Source organism: Grammomys surdaster, unplaced genomic scaffold, assembly GCF_004785775.1.
Source record: "Grammomys surdaster isolate TR1022 unplaced genomic scaffold, NIH_TR_1.0 169, whole genome shotgun sequence".
NCBI classification, from domain to species: Eukaryota; Metazoa; Chordata; class Mammalia; order Rodentia; family Muridae; genus Grammomys; species Grammomys surdaster.
Genome location: NW_021604617.1, coordinates 8,054,948 through 8,069,217, shown reverse-complemented (window position 1 = coordinate 8,069,217; position 14,270 = coordinate 8,054,948). Strand labels below are relative to the sequence as shown.

The 14,270-nt window shown below is 50.5% G+C and overlaps 2 protein-coding genes across 2 annotated transcripts in view; one reads left to right on the top strand and one right to left on the bottom strand.

The window, feature by feature from the left end:
* The first annotated feature begins 782 nt into the window (after nt 1-782).
* Guca1b (guanylate cyclase activator 1B) lies at nt 783-8,066 on the top strand. The gene is made up of 4 exons (XM_028766512.1): nt 783-989; nt 5,072-5,221; nt 7,028-7,148; nt 7,939-8,066. The coding sequence occupies exons 1-4, from the start codon at nt 783-785 to the stop codon at nt 8,064-8,066; spliced, it is 606 nt and encodes a 201-aa protein (XP_028622345.1).
* Nucleotides 8,067-10,053: 1,987 nt separating this feature from the next.
* Nucleotides 10,054-14,270, bottom strand: part of Guca1a (guanylate cyclase activator 1A) — a 7,700-nt gene continuing 3,483 nt past the window's right edge. The window contains exons 2-4 of the mRNA XM_028766505.1: nt 11,483-11,632; nt 10,601-10,694; nt 10,054-10,321 (exon numbers count right to left, since the gene is read on the bottom strand). Of these exons, the coding sequence (XP_028622338.1) occupies nt 10,152-10,321; nt 10,601-10,694; nt 11,483-11,632 (414 nt within the window). The 3' untranslated portion in view covers nt 10,054-10,151. The remainder of the gene's footprint in view (nt 10,322-10,600; nt 10,695-11,482; nt 11,633-14,270) is intronic.

The following is a 14,270-nucleotide window of genomic DNA, read 5'->3' as shown; positions in this document are numbered from 1 at the left end:
AGTCGTGAGCAATAAATATGGAATTGATTCAGCACGTAATAAAAATGTGTTCGGTCTGCCGGGTGGTGGTGGTGCACGCCTTTAATCCCAGCACTTGGGAGGCAGAGGCAGGCAGATTTCTGAGTTCGAGGCCAGCCTGGTCTACAGAGTGAGTTCCAGGACAGCCAGGGATACACAGAGAAACCCTGTCTCGAAAAACCAAACAAACAAACAAACAAAAATTGTTCGGTCAACCTAATGAATATGTAACTGCTGCTAAGGTGAGTTCACGTGGCCTTTGATATAAGAGCCCTTGAAGATACTTTGGACCACACTCCCGGGTCCTGCCCGTGCGTTAGTGCTTGGGACTGAATGGGAGCGATCACTTCAGGGCTGGCGTGAAGGGCTGGAGAGAAGCGTTTGTCCTTTAAGCTGGAACATGAAAACCTCGAGATTCAGGCGTAGTCTGTAAGAGAGCCGCAGACTCTGGTAGAACCAAGAACCCCGCCCCACAAAGCTCTTACCCTTAGTCTGCAGCCTCTCCCTGGACCTGTGGAGGGGCGAGGCTGAGGAAGCTTAGCCATCTGGAGGTCAGACCTTCTGGGGAATCTTCTAATGGTCTTTACACAGCTAAGCTGGCCTGGGCCTGGCCCCCCCTCTGGAGGTCCCTTCACTACCAATCAAATTCAGTTTCAAGTTACAGTGAAAGGGCTGCTCAGAGCAAAGAGAGAGGAGCCTAAAGTCAGCGAAGGACTTGGAGGAGTTGCGGGACCTGGCTCCCTCGCGGTCTAAAAGCCGCCAGGATGGGGCAGCAGTTCAGCTGGGAGGAGGCGGAGGCTGCCGGGGAGATGGATGTGGCGGAACTGCAGGAGTGGTACAAGAAGTTTGTCGTGGAGTGTCCCAGCGGGACGCTCTTCATGCATGAGTTTAAGCGCTTCTTCAAGGTCACTGGCAATGAGGAGGCCACCCAGTATGTGGAGGGCATGTTCCGAGCCTTCGACAAGAACGGGGTAAGAAGCCCTGCAGGGGAGGACCTATGGCCCACCCACACAGTGCCTTTTCCATCCTTGAGGCCTTCAGAGTAAGACCTCAGTTCCACTCAGCTGCCTTCCCCTCCGTCTCTCTTGCGCCCTCCCCCCCTCATTTGTTCCTTCTTCTCCCCTCATTGGTTCTTTACATCTTCCTGGCTCACAGTCTGAGCTTTCTCTGCTTCTTAGGCCAAGGTTCTGCAGCAAAAGGACATGCCTTTACAAACCCCATATAACCCCTCCTGCTGCTTTCAATACAAGGGAGTAAGATGTCCCAAAAGCTTTCTTAGCATAGATCAATACCAACTTGCTAGAGTCCTGCAGATGGAGACTGCTCAGTTCTTCCCTGTGTGGATGCTGGCAGGGGGCTTCACGCTGGCTGGGAGGAGAGTGCATAGTTGCAAAACCACTTTTGACTTTTTTTTTTTAAAGATTAAATGTGTGTGTGTGTGTGTGTGTGTGTGTACTTGTAGAGGCCAGAGGGGGCATCAGATACATTAGAGCTAGTTACACATATTTGCGAGCTGCCCAGTGTGGGTGGGATCCAAGCACCAGTCCTCAGAGCAGTAAGTACTCTTAATTACTGAGCCTTCTCAATGCTTTAAGTCATGGGGCATCACATGAATCAAATCCCAGAGTTTCCTTAAGCCTTCCAGTGACACCAGCAGCTAAAGACACTGAATTACATAATGCACACATGATAAGTGTGTGTGTGTGTCTGTGTGTGTCTGTGTGTGTGTTTGCAATCATGTGTTCATGCATGGAGGGTACACTGTGTGCATATGAAGGCCACAGATTGACCTCAGGGCCCCAGGACGCGACCAGCCTGTTTCTGTGACACCATCTCATTACCTAGAGCTCACCAACTACGGTGAGCTGGCTGGCCAGAAAGCCCCAAACTTCTCCTGTGTCCGCTGTCTCCGCACAGGGACAGCAAGTAGATGCCACAATAGTCAGTGTTTTCAAAGATTTTAAATCATATGTGAGTGTGTGCACGTACATGCAGTTCCTGGAGAGACCACAAGAGGGCAATGTTTCCCATGAGACTGGAGTTAAGGTGGCTATGAACTGCTCTGCAAAGATGCTGAGAACAGAATTGAGTACCTGCCCTGTAACTGCTGAGCCGGCGCTCCAGCACCCCGCACCAGCCTTTGATGTATGAGTGCGGGAAGGAACCCGGGTCTTCACGCTTACGTGGCAAGCACTTAGTGGACTGGCCGTCTCCCCATTCCTAATTCGTTTGGATGCTACTGTCCTTTGAGAAGCCCAGGCCCGTCTTCTCAGCGTCTCCTATTGTCTTCCGGAGCAGCTGCTTCTCTCTTAATCCTAGCACATAAAATCTGTATTAAAGCCTCTTAGACTGGAGCTTTGCTTCAGAAAAGTATTTTCACTCAGGAGCTGGCGGCATGGCTCAGTGGTTAAGAGCACTGGCTACTGACACTCGCATGGCAGCTCACGGCCGTGGCTCGTGGTAACTCTGGTTCCAGGGCATCCAGAGCTCACGGTACGCATGTGTGCGGGCAAAACAGTTGCACTCATAAAATAAAAAAATAAATAAGAAAAAATTATTTGGAAAAAAGGACGTCATTTTAAAGGTTATCTGGGTCAGTGTCCTGCAGTCCTTTTTAATGGTATCGTGTTATGGGTTTTTTTCTTTGGGTTTTTTTTTTTTTTTTTTTTTTTTTGTGACAGGGTTTCATTATCTAGTCCTGGCTAACCTAGAACTCTCCATGTAGACCAGGCTGGCCTCGAACTCACAGAACTCCACCTGCCTCAGCCTCCTTAGTGCTAGGATTAAATACATGGAATCCCATACCTGATGCCACTGAAGTAATATAAAGCTTATTTCTCTGAGTTGAGGGGATACATGGGTAATTTGAAGAGACCGTGAGGACAGTGTCCCTTGGTGCGGAAGAGCTTGTGCCACACTGACTCAGTGTGAATGGCACTCGATGTCTAAGGCTGCCCTTAGTCCCAAGTCAGACTGTGGGGGAGGGATCAAAGGTGCCAGTGGAAGCTCATCCGTTGAGATCAGTCACAAAACACAGGGCACAGAGCCAACTTCAAACCTTCCAGGCCTAGCCCTTCCTCTCAAGGCTGCAGGAGCCTACAAGGGAATGGTGTTCTCAGGTCTTTTTTCTATTTTCTTTTTGGTTTTTCGAGACAGAGTTTCTCTGTGTAGCCCTGGCTGTCCTGGAACTCACTCTGTAGACCAGGCTGGCCTCGAACTCAGAAATCCGCCTGCCTCTGCCTCCCAAGTTCTGGGATTAAAGGCGTGCGCCACCACCGCCTGGCAGGGTTTTTTTTTTTTTTTTCTAAATTAAATTAAATGACAAGAAAACTGGGGTCAGCTGTGTGTGGCGGTCCACACACATAGCATGGCTAGTGTGAGCCCAGGGCAGACAGATCCTGCTTCAAACAAACACATCTGATCCAAGAAAGGAAGCCAATTTGCCCAAGGTCAAATGTTCACCTCAGTGTCTTTCTTTCTTTCTTTCTTTTTTTAATGTACATCGGTGTATAACCTGCATGTATACATGTCTGAAGGTATCATATCCCCTGGACCAGGAGCTACAGACATTTGTGAGCTGCCATGTGGGTGCTGGGAATTGAACCCAGGTCCTCTGGAAGAGCAGCCAGAGGACTCTTAACTGCTGAGCCACCGCTCCGCCATTCTAGCATCTTAGCTCCTGTTCTTGTGTTCCTACTTAGAGGCCTGGGAGTTCTGTTGTTGTTTTTTAGGTTTTATTTTATGTATGTGAGTTGTCTGCATGCAGATGTGTATATGTCACACAGTGGTAAGACAATACCCCCTTGGTACCCATGAGTGTCAGAAGATGGTGTCCAGTTCCCTAAAACTGGGACTTGAGATGGTTGTGAGCTGCCTTGTGGGTGCTAAGAATTGAGCCTAGGTTCTCTGCAAGAACAAGTGCTTTTAACCACTGAGTCAACTTCTCCGGCCCATGTTCGTTTTGAGACATGGTCTTACATGTCTGGCCTAAAACTCAAGATTCCTCCTGCCTCTGCCTACCTCCGTCCCTGCTCTCCCTTGCAGTACCCTTCCTGACAGTAGCCTAGGAATGGATGTTTGTTTGTTTGTTTGTATGTTTAAAGAAGATGGGGACTGGAGAGGTGGCTCAAGATTCAGTGGACCCAGGTTTAAATACCAGCAACGACACAGTGGCTCACAACCATCCATAATTCCAATTCCAGGTGATCCAGTGCCCTCTTCTGACCTCCACAAGGCACCAGGCATACACACACACACACACACACACACACACACACACACACACAGAGTATACAGATATACATGCAGGCAAAGCTTTCATACACATAAAAACAAATTAAATAAATAAATCTACCCAAAAATATGTAAGACAGGGCTGGTGTTGCTAGCCAGACTTCTTTTTGTTTGAGCGCTGATCTTTCAAGATTGTGTCATCTGGACTTGGCCTTCAGCACAGGTGCCAGTTTAAAGTTCCATGACAGCTGCAGGGTCCGTGCACATTGAAGCCCAGCCAAGGAGAGACAGGGCAGCTAATCTCCCAGGTGTCTCCAGCCTGCTCTGAGTAGGTGGGCACCTCCACACCCCTCAGGCTAAGGTTCAGGTAATTGTTGTTGACTAGAGCAACCCATGATGTGACTAACCCCAGTCAGAGCTGTCCAAGAAACAGTCCCAGGGTTTCTGTGCCCTTGCAGGGGAGGCATTGCTCCAAGGAGTGGTGTCAGAATGAGCCTCACAAAACATGGGGGTCATTGTGGAAACTGAATTACATTGAAAGAGGCTATTATAGAATAGAAAATTCTGGATAAATGATGAAGAACAGTTCTTCAGACTCAGTGGCATGGGCCTGCCATCCTGGCTACTTGGAAGGGTGAGGCGGAGAATGAGCCGGCTCCCAAGGGAGGGACCAGCATGTCCAGTGACACAAAAGGTCCCAGATATTGCAGGGAAAGGGAACACTTGTGTCTAGGGACACAGCGTCAATTGGGCTCAACCTGCACTCTGGGGAGTGAGGCCAGGGATCGGGGGTCCTCACAGTATCCCACACTCAATGCAGGACAACACCATTGACTTCCTGGAGTATGTGGCAGCCCTGAACCTCGTGCTGAGGGGCACCCTGGAACACAAGCTCAAGTGGACTTTCAAGATCTATGACAAGGACCGTAATGGCTGCATCGACCGTCTGGAGCTTCTGGACATTGTGGAGGTCAGTGACTGGCTGGCTGTGGGCTGGTGCCCCGTCCCATCCACACCTCATTCCTGGGGTTCTGCCTGAAGGTGGCCTGCTCGACAGGGAGTCACCTAGCAGTGATGTGGGACTCACAGTGTGCTATCTGTAGCCATCAAGATGGCCCAGCTGGTAAAGGAGTTTGCCACCAAACCTGACATCTTAAGTTCAGCCCCCATGATGCATATGGTAAAGTAAGAGAACAGACTCCTGGGAGCTGTCCTCCACATGCCCACCATGGTACACATAAACTCACACCTACAAGATACACCCCCCACACGCACACTGTTGCATACAAACACAGTAATAACAATAAATTTTGCCATGTGAGATGGCAACGCACCTTTAATCACAGCACTCAAGAAGCAGAGGCAGAGAGATCTCTGTGAGTTCGAGGCCACCCTGATCTACAAAGCAAGTTCCAGGACAGCCAAAGATGTTACACGGAGAAATCATGTCTCCAAAAAAAAAAAAAAAAAAACCAAAACAAAATAAAACAGAAAACAACCATAATAATAAATGTTAATTAGAGAAAGGAAAATAAGAAAACCAATAGTCTAAGAAGCCACCTACAGAAATTAAGAAGAGTAAATTAAACCCAAAGAAATAAAGAACAAGAAATGAATAAGGTAGAAAGGAAGGCTGGCTGAGTGACAGCCCATGACTGTGATCTCGAAGACCCTCAGTCAAATCCAGGGTATCTATACGAGGGACCGCAGGCCAGCCTTTGCCCACAGAGTGAGACTGTTACAAACAGGAAGAAAACAAATGCTCAAGAGAACAACTGTGAGACAAATTCTCACTGCTGTGACAGTGAAGGAAGAACTTAGAGCAGGAGGGGCTGGTTTGGTCTGATTGGGTTTCACTCTTAACTTCTCTTGCCAGTTACCATGGGCAGAATACCATAGTGACTGCCCATGTCAAGTATTGGAAGAGGCAGCCAGAAAGTAGCCAGGCCACACCATACCCATCACAGACACCCATCTAGAGACCCCATTTTCTAAGTTTCCACAGCCCACTCAGGTTTTATGCCCATCAGCGGGTTAAGCCGTCCCTTCCCCCAGAGCCCTTTTGAGCTACTTGGCTCTTGAAGCCACCTCACAGGCACTGACTGAACATCTAAGCAGCACTCAGTCCAACCAAGGTGACAGTCACCATCAACTGACACAAAAGAAAAGTCAAGAAAAATCAAAATTGATTCTTTTCACGGGATGGGGGACATGTGTAGTGTAGATTTGTGGATTTATTTTTTAAGCAATTTACATTTTACTGTTTTAGGTGTATCGATGGTTGTCCTGAATGAACAGGGGCACCATGAGTGTGCCATGCCCTCAGGAGTCAGAGGAGGGCGTCAGATCTCCTAAAACTGGGGACATGGGGCTGTTAGCCACCATATGGGTGCTAACAATCTATCCTAGGGCCTCTGAGAAGGCAGCCAGTGTTCTTAACCATTGACTCATTCCTCCAGTCCTTCCACTTTGTAATTAATTAATTAATTAATTAGTGAAGAGTCTCTCACTCTAACACCCTCTGATTCCATTAAGTGGGCAGGGCCCTCCCACATCCATCATTAGTCAAGAAAATACCAAATAATTTGCCTACTGGAGGCATTTTCTCACTTGGGGTCCCCCTCAAGTGGATGACTCTAGCTCGTCAAATGGACCGACACATTCAAATTCTGTGTTACTAAGATGCTCAGCCTGGAGGCCAGGGCTGGGTGGCGGCACTGAGGGACACAGGTCCCCGAGAGTCTGTCAGAGTAACCTAGCTCCTTCTCTCTGGCAGGCAATTTACAAGCTGAAGAAAGCCTGCCGGGTGGAGCTGGACCATGAGCAGCAGGGCCAGCTGCTGACGCCTGAGGAGGTCGTGGACAGGATCTTCCTCCTGGTGGACGAGAATGGAGATGGTGAGAGATACTTCTTCCGGGAAGTTGCACTGTCTGTGCGATACGACCCCCAGAAGCTCCCCACCCCAACCCCCACATCCCTGCTACTGATATACTTGTCTGTGAACCGGCTGGAGAGGGATGGTATGAAATATCAAAGAAGCCAAAAACCCCTGAGTGCACATTTGTAGGGGTTAGAGCACTTCCGAGAGCGGCTGGTGAGGGCTGAGCATGCAGATGGAACTCATCCTTTTTAATTTTATTTTTTGTTAATGGGCATTTTGCCTGCACGTATGTGCATGCCGTGCCCACAGAGGCCAGAAAAGAGTCTCAGATCCCCTGAAACTGGAGTTACAGACAGTTGGGGACCACCATATGGGTGCCGGGATTTGAACCTGGGTCCTCTGCAAGAGCAGTCAGTCCTTTTAACCCTTGAGCCATCTCTTCAGACTCAAATATATTTTTCAAAAAGATAAAAAGAGACCAGAGATATGGTTCTGCGGATAAAGGAACTTGTCACCAAGCCTAATGGCCTGAATTAAATCCATGGTACTCAAGTGATTGAAGGAGAGAACCAACCGCTGCAGATGGTACCTAAGCTCCACATTCAGGCTGAGGTGAACATGTACACACACACACACACACACACACACACACACTTGTGAGTTACAAGAGGCTCCTTTAGACTCAGAACCAGCAAGCTACAGGTGTAGAACCCCAGGCCGCAGGCCGCAGTCCGGTTGATAGGCGAGGGGGCCCTCCCCACGTACCCCTCCTCTGCCTCATGCCCCTCTCTCCCACCCTTGCGCAGGTCAGCTGTCTCTGACCGAGTTCATTGATGGCGCCCGGCGCGATAAGTGGGTAATGAAGATGCTTCAGATGGATGTCAACCCGGGCGGCTGGATCACTCAGCAGAGGCGGAGAAGCGCCATGTTCTGAGAGCCCGGGGACCCGCAGGGGCGGGCCCACACTCCCCGCCAAGACTCCTCCAGGGTCCCCCGGGTTTACAACGTAGCAGGAGGCTCCTGGCCTTGTTGCCTGAAGCCTGCCCCCTGATTGGTCTGGACTTCCCGACACTCCCAGTATGGGAGAGCAAGAGGCCGAGCAATGGCTGCTGGGTCTGAAGTGGTTCAGTCCGTTCTTCAGGATTTACTAGCATTGTAGGGGTCTGATGTTTCTCTGCTCTCCGGCTGCTCCTGGAAGAACTGGACTTCCAGTTCTTTGACTGAGAGATGTGGGGCTCTTACTATTCTTTAGGTGTTCTCAGAGGAAATGGGGTGGGGGTGGAACAAAGGTTGGTAGTCTGGAAAGAAAGCAAGGATGGGGGAGGAGAGCCCAGCTCAACCATCCTGTGTGCTGGCTGGGGACAACTCTCCCCAGCTCCTCCCCAGGGTGTCTTCATCAAGGATGACAAAGGAAGGCTACCACCATGATCTTCTGCCCTTACAGGCCTGGTGGGCTTATGGGGGATGTTCCGGCTGTACTCGGTGGTGCTCCCCAGTTCTTTCTCCTCATCCCATCTCTAGTGTGAGCCTGCTACCATTCCCAGCCATAAGCCCACAATGCCTCCTTAAGGGTGGAGACATCTTCTCTTCATCTCTGGAGGGAACCTGGCATTTGAGTTCCGGGCCAGACTTTGCGTCCCACAGCTGTTGGACTCCCTAACCTCCTGAGGTGGACTAGTCAGCTCCAGGTTATCGTGTCCTTCATGCACCTGATATAGAAGCTAGACTACCAGGGAATCTCTCTGCCTTTCTCTGCCTCTTTCCATCTGTCCAGTTGGGGAAGGCGCCGCAGAGGGCAGGAAGTAGGACCAGTGTCGCTCTTAGTGACTCTCTGTGGAATCTGTGGGTTATTGGTGTTATCTTGAATAGACACACGTTTCGTGTTAAAATAGAGTAAACTAACTTATTGTCCTGGAGGTGAAGTTTGTTTGCTTGTTTGAGCAAGGCCCCACACTGTAGCTCAGGCTAGCCTGGAGCTCATTGTATAGCCCAGGCTGGTCAGAACTCCTGCCTCAGGCCTCAGAGCCCTGAGATTCTAAGTGTGAGCCCAGGTTTTTGTGTATGAGAGAAGAGCTGTTTGTTTTCATTTTGTAGGGTAATTGAGACAGTTTCGGGAGCCCAAGTCAGCTTGAAACCCATGGCAATCCTCCTGCCTCAGCTCCCTGAGTGCTGTTATCACAAGTGTGCACCACTGTGCCCAGCATGAACTTGAAGTGTTTTTAGTTTTATCTTCATTTTATGTGTATGGGCGTTTTGCCTGCATATGTCTATGCACCATGCGTGTGCACTGTCACAGAGGCCAATCTTGTGGCACTGGAGTCACAGATGGTTGTGAGCCTCTGTGTGAGTGCTGGGAATCAAGCTGAGGTCCTCTGCTAGAGCAGCCAGTGCTCTTACCACTGAACCGTCCGTCTCTTGGCCTTTCGGAGTTCTGTGGTTCGTAGGATGTGCTATAAAGTTCTCTTTAAAAATCGCTTAGATGAAAATGGTCCATGTAAAATATGAATATATCCCAGGCAGGAAAACGATATGTTCTCCAAATCATGGAGATACATGAGGCAGGCCGGAGGATGCCTCATCTAACACTAATACACAGAAGGTGCTCAATAAATGTTTGCTCTTCACCTGAAGCCATGCAAAAGACTCCAGGGTCAGTGTGACTGCCCCAGGCTGTGGCAGCAGACGCCAGGGTTCCATCAGAGGCCCAGGGGCTCTCTCAGAGCTTCCCCCATCTGCGGGGTGTGGCCTGAGAAAGAAGATGGGAGGGGCCAGAGAGGGATGCGAGGAAGAGGGATACTGGCAGGAAGCACCAGTATCCTGAGTGGATTAGTGACCATCCTTCGCTGTGCTGGACTCTCAACTCCTACTACTGCCCCTCCGCCCCACACTGTGCACCCAAAGCAAAACGCTGAGACTCCGACTTCAGAAGGTTCTATGTAATATTAAGACAAGAACAGAACAACCACACCAGGCACCGCACGGGGCCAGCCCTCAGCATGCAGAAGCCACGGGGTGAGGTTCAACCCGCAGCCTCCGCTGCCAGGTCGCCAGCGCCAGCGTCTGCCTCCTCCTGTTCGCCGTTCTGGAGTCTGCGCACGATACGGGTCAAGTCCAGGCTTCGGGTCAGCGTGTCCAGGAGCATCTGGTCCTTCTGGACGCCTTCCATGAACTCCTCCAGAGACAGTTCCCCTGGATTAGAGGGAAAGAGATTCGCAGGATGAGGTTTTAGGAGCTCAGGGCTGGATGCGAAAGGCAGAGACAGAGCTAGCGCTGGGGCAATGGTATAGAGTTTAGAACCCAAAGTCTGGTGCAGGGATCCCCAAAATCCAGGTCTGCATACAGAGCAGAGGTGGGTAGAAGAGGCGACCATCAGAAGGCCCACTGTCTTCCTCCTTTCTTGCTCCTCTCCAGGGGTGACTGCTCTCTCTGCTGACCTCTCCCCCAGGAACCCCTCCTCTGCCCCCTCACCATCCCCGTTGATGTCGATCTTGGCAAACACGGTATCTGTGAATTCCTCAGCACTCATGGAGGAGTCGCTCCAGGGATTAATGGTTCGGATGGCCTGGGAACACACATAGGCAGAAGTGAGGAGATCCTTCCCAGTGGTCGGAGTGGGAGCAGAGCCAGCTTGTCAGGACCCAAGAACAGTTCAGAGTGGAAATCAAGGTTAGGGCCTCAGGTACTTAGGACACCGAGGTAGGATTGCCTCAAACTCGAGGTCAGTATTAGCCAAGTAGTTGTGAACCAGGGGGGCGTGTCGCGGTAGCTTGTCCCTTTCATTCCCGCTCTCTGGCAGACAGAGGCAGAGACCAGCAGGTCTCTGTGAGTTCCAGGCCTGCCTGGTCTATACAGTGAGCCTCCATCTCAGAAAACAGATGTTTTCTGAGTGGTAAAAAGCGCTTGCTACTCAGGTAAAAAGCAAAGTGTCGTCCTGCCCCTGGAACCCAGTGCTGAAGGGAGGCGAGAGGGGAGGCCTGCTGGGGGCTTGCCACTAACCTAGCTCCAGGTTCGGTGAAAGACTGTCTCAAAAAGAGGGAGCAAGATGCTTGACACACTCTTCTGGTGCCTCACACATGCGCACGCCCCCTAGCTACACACACACACACACACACACACACACACACACAGTGGGAACTTTAGCAATGCCTTAGTACTAACAAAGAAACTGAGTCCCAAGGAATAGCGACATAGCCCAGATCACGCAGTCAATGAGTTAGAGCTGTCATGCCTCCGTCCCAAACCCCATCCTTATTCTGGGCTGCAATTTCTATCCTGGGGCTGTCAGCCCAGGCACCCACTCTTGGCTACCCACCACGCACCGCTGGCCTAGCCCTCTGCACCTGGAGTTACCCGGATGATGGTGAGCAGCTCGTCTCTGTCTATGCACCCGTTGCCATCGACATCGTAGAGCTTAAAATACCAGCGCAACTTCTGTTCCACCTTGCCCTTGAGGACCAGGCTGAGGGCCGCAACGTACTCCATGAAGTCAATGTAGCCATCCTGGGCGAGGGGAGAAGAGAGAGGCTGGGTGAGCACACCAGGGCTCCGCCTACCCTACTCAGAGCCCCGCCCACTTCAGCCAGAACCCCACCCCAAGGCCTCTGCCCAATTCTCCCTCTTCCCCCCCCCCCGCCCCCGCAACTTCTCACCCCTCACTACTGAAGCCGTAAGCCCTCAGATGCTAAGCAGAAGGAAGCAGATGCCAATCTGCTCTGCGATGCTCAGTCCCCTTGTACCACGAATATCTATCTGTCTCTCTGGACACTTCGACATTGCCCACCACGCATCTTCCGCAAAGCTGTCAATCAAGCCTGTTAGAACCACCCCCACTGCTCCCCTCTGATTCTCAAACAGGGAGCGCTCCTATAGCCTGAGCAGGTGGAAGAAGGAAGAATGCAAGCTAGGACTGGAGGCTTGACTCCAGAGATCTCTTGAAGTGCTGGCCTGGCAGGTAGGGGCAAGAGACCCGTATAAAGGCTCTTTCCAATTGGCTTCAAGCTCCACTGAGCCCTATTGTGTGCCGAGAAAGACTGTGAGAACTCAGCTGGACAGTCGCTCTGACCTGGCAGAAGCGTGGTGTTGGAGGAGATAGTTTGAATCTTGCCTCCTCGATCCTCTTCTCTGAATTCTAGGATATGGGACAGAGGATTTAGCATGTCCCCTTTACAGTGCTCGACTTCCTCATCTAAAAATGGCAGGCTGTCAGAACTCCTTTTGGTGAACGGAGTCCATGTAACTTGAACACCCAGCACAGACGGAGCAAGGCAGTGAATCCCGTTACCTGCTGTCTGATTTGGGTTTTGGTTTGTTTGTTTGTTTGTTTGGTTTGGTTTGGTTTTATTTCGAGACCAGATTGGCCTCAAAACTCAGAGATCCTCCTGCTTCTGCCTCCCAAGCGCTAGGATCAAAGGTGTGAGCCACTGTGCCAGCTTTGTTGTTTGCTTTCTTTTTAAAAAATATTTTTGTTTATGTGTCTGTGTCTGTGTAAATGTGTGCCGTGTGTGTGTGTGTGTGTGTGTGTGTGTGCTCTTGGAAGCCAGAAGAGAAAATCACCTCCCCTGGAGCTTACAGGCAATTGTGAGCAGCCTACCATGAGTGCTGGGAGCCAGACTCTGGTCCTCTGGAAAAGCAGCAAGCACTCAACCACTGAGCGACCTCATTATGACCAGTACAAAGTCACTATGGGGCTTGGGGGGGGGGTACCTACGCCATCGCAATGTATCCAATACCTGGACATTATGAAGTCATCTAACTCTGTAAGGGCACGACAGGAGTTCAAACGGCCCTTCAAGAAAAGGGGATATCACCACTGAGTCTAGAAGGGGGTTGACATGGAGGAGCATGTGACCTTCATATGTAGTGCAAAATCGTTGCAATCCTGGGCATTGAACCCTAGGGCCCCAAAAACACTGGGCAAGCAACCTACCACTCAGCTACATTGGCAGCTCGAGAAACACAAGACCTGCTTGTAGGATGAGCCGCAGGGCCCCTCTGCCTCTCTGGGCATGTCAGAAAGCTAAGCACTTCAAGGAAGGACAAGAGCCGTCAGTCCCTGCCCCTCGGCTTACAACCGTGACTTGGCTCGGCTTACAACCGTGACTTGGGAACCAGGAGGTCCCAGCAGGCAGATCTGTTAGCAGTAAGGACTCTGGTAGCAGGCAGGGCCACCTGTGAGTGGGCCACCAGAATCAATAGTGAGCTCTCTGTCATTGGATCAGGCTCTGCCATTGGATCAGAACATTTGCATGGTCCCGTCTTGAGTTCAGGGACTTTTACACACACCTGAGCTCACTCATTCCACCCTGCCAGGATGGTCCCCAGGATGGAGCAAGGCCCCTGTGCAACAACGCCTGGGAAATGATACTTAATAAACAGTAAATAATCATGGTCTTGTTCTGTAGCCCAGGCTGGCCTCCATCTCAGGATCTTCCGGCCTTTGTTCCTGAGTGCTGGGATAAGACTGTGTGCCTCCAGGCCTCGGGCCTTGACTTTCACTCTTTCTTCTTGTATTGCTGAACGTTTTTTTAAACAAGGAGTTATATTACTGTTGTAATTTCTTAGTGACTACAAAGAAACAGTAGAAAAGTCGAAAGACCAAAGCCCCCACTTGGGAAGGACCAACCTAGGACAGATCGCTGGGCTTCATTGAGCCCTTATTTCCTTGGCTGAGACACAGAAGACAATATGAACTTTCAAGATTGTGGCTCAGCAGGGTGTATGTACACACTTGTAATCCCAAGAACTCTTGAGTCTGAGGCAGGGGGATTGTTCTGAGTTTCATGTCAGACTGGGTTATACAGTGAGTACTAGTCAGACCACAGACACACATCTCAAAAACAATGTAAAGAAGTGAGATGTGAGGCCAGGCGTTGGTGGCACACGCCTTTGATCCCAGCACTTGGGAGGCAGAGACAGGCGGATTTCTGAGTTCGAGGCCAGCCTGGTCTACAGAGTGAGTTCCAGGACAGCCAGGGCTATACAGAGAAACCCTGTCTCGAAAAACAAAACAAAACAAAAAAAAAGAAGTGAGATGTGAAATGGATTCCCATCAGTGATAGCACAGCTGTGTGTGTGTGTGTGTGTATGTGGTGTGTGTATGTATGTGTGTGTGGTGTGTTTATGGTGTGTTTATGTATGT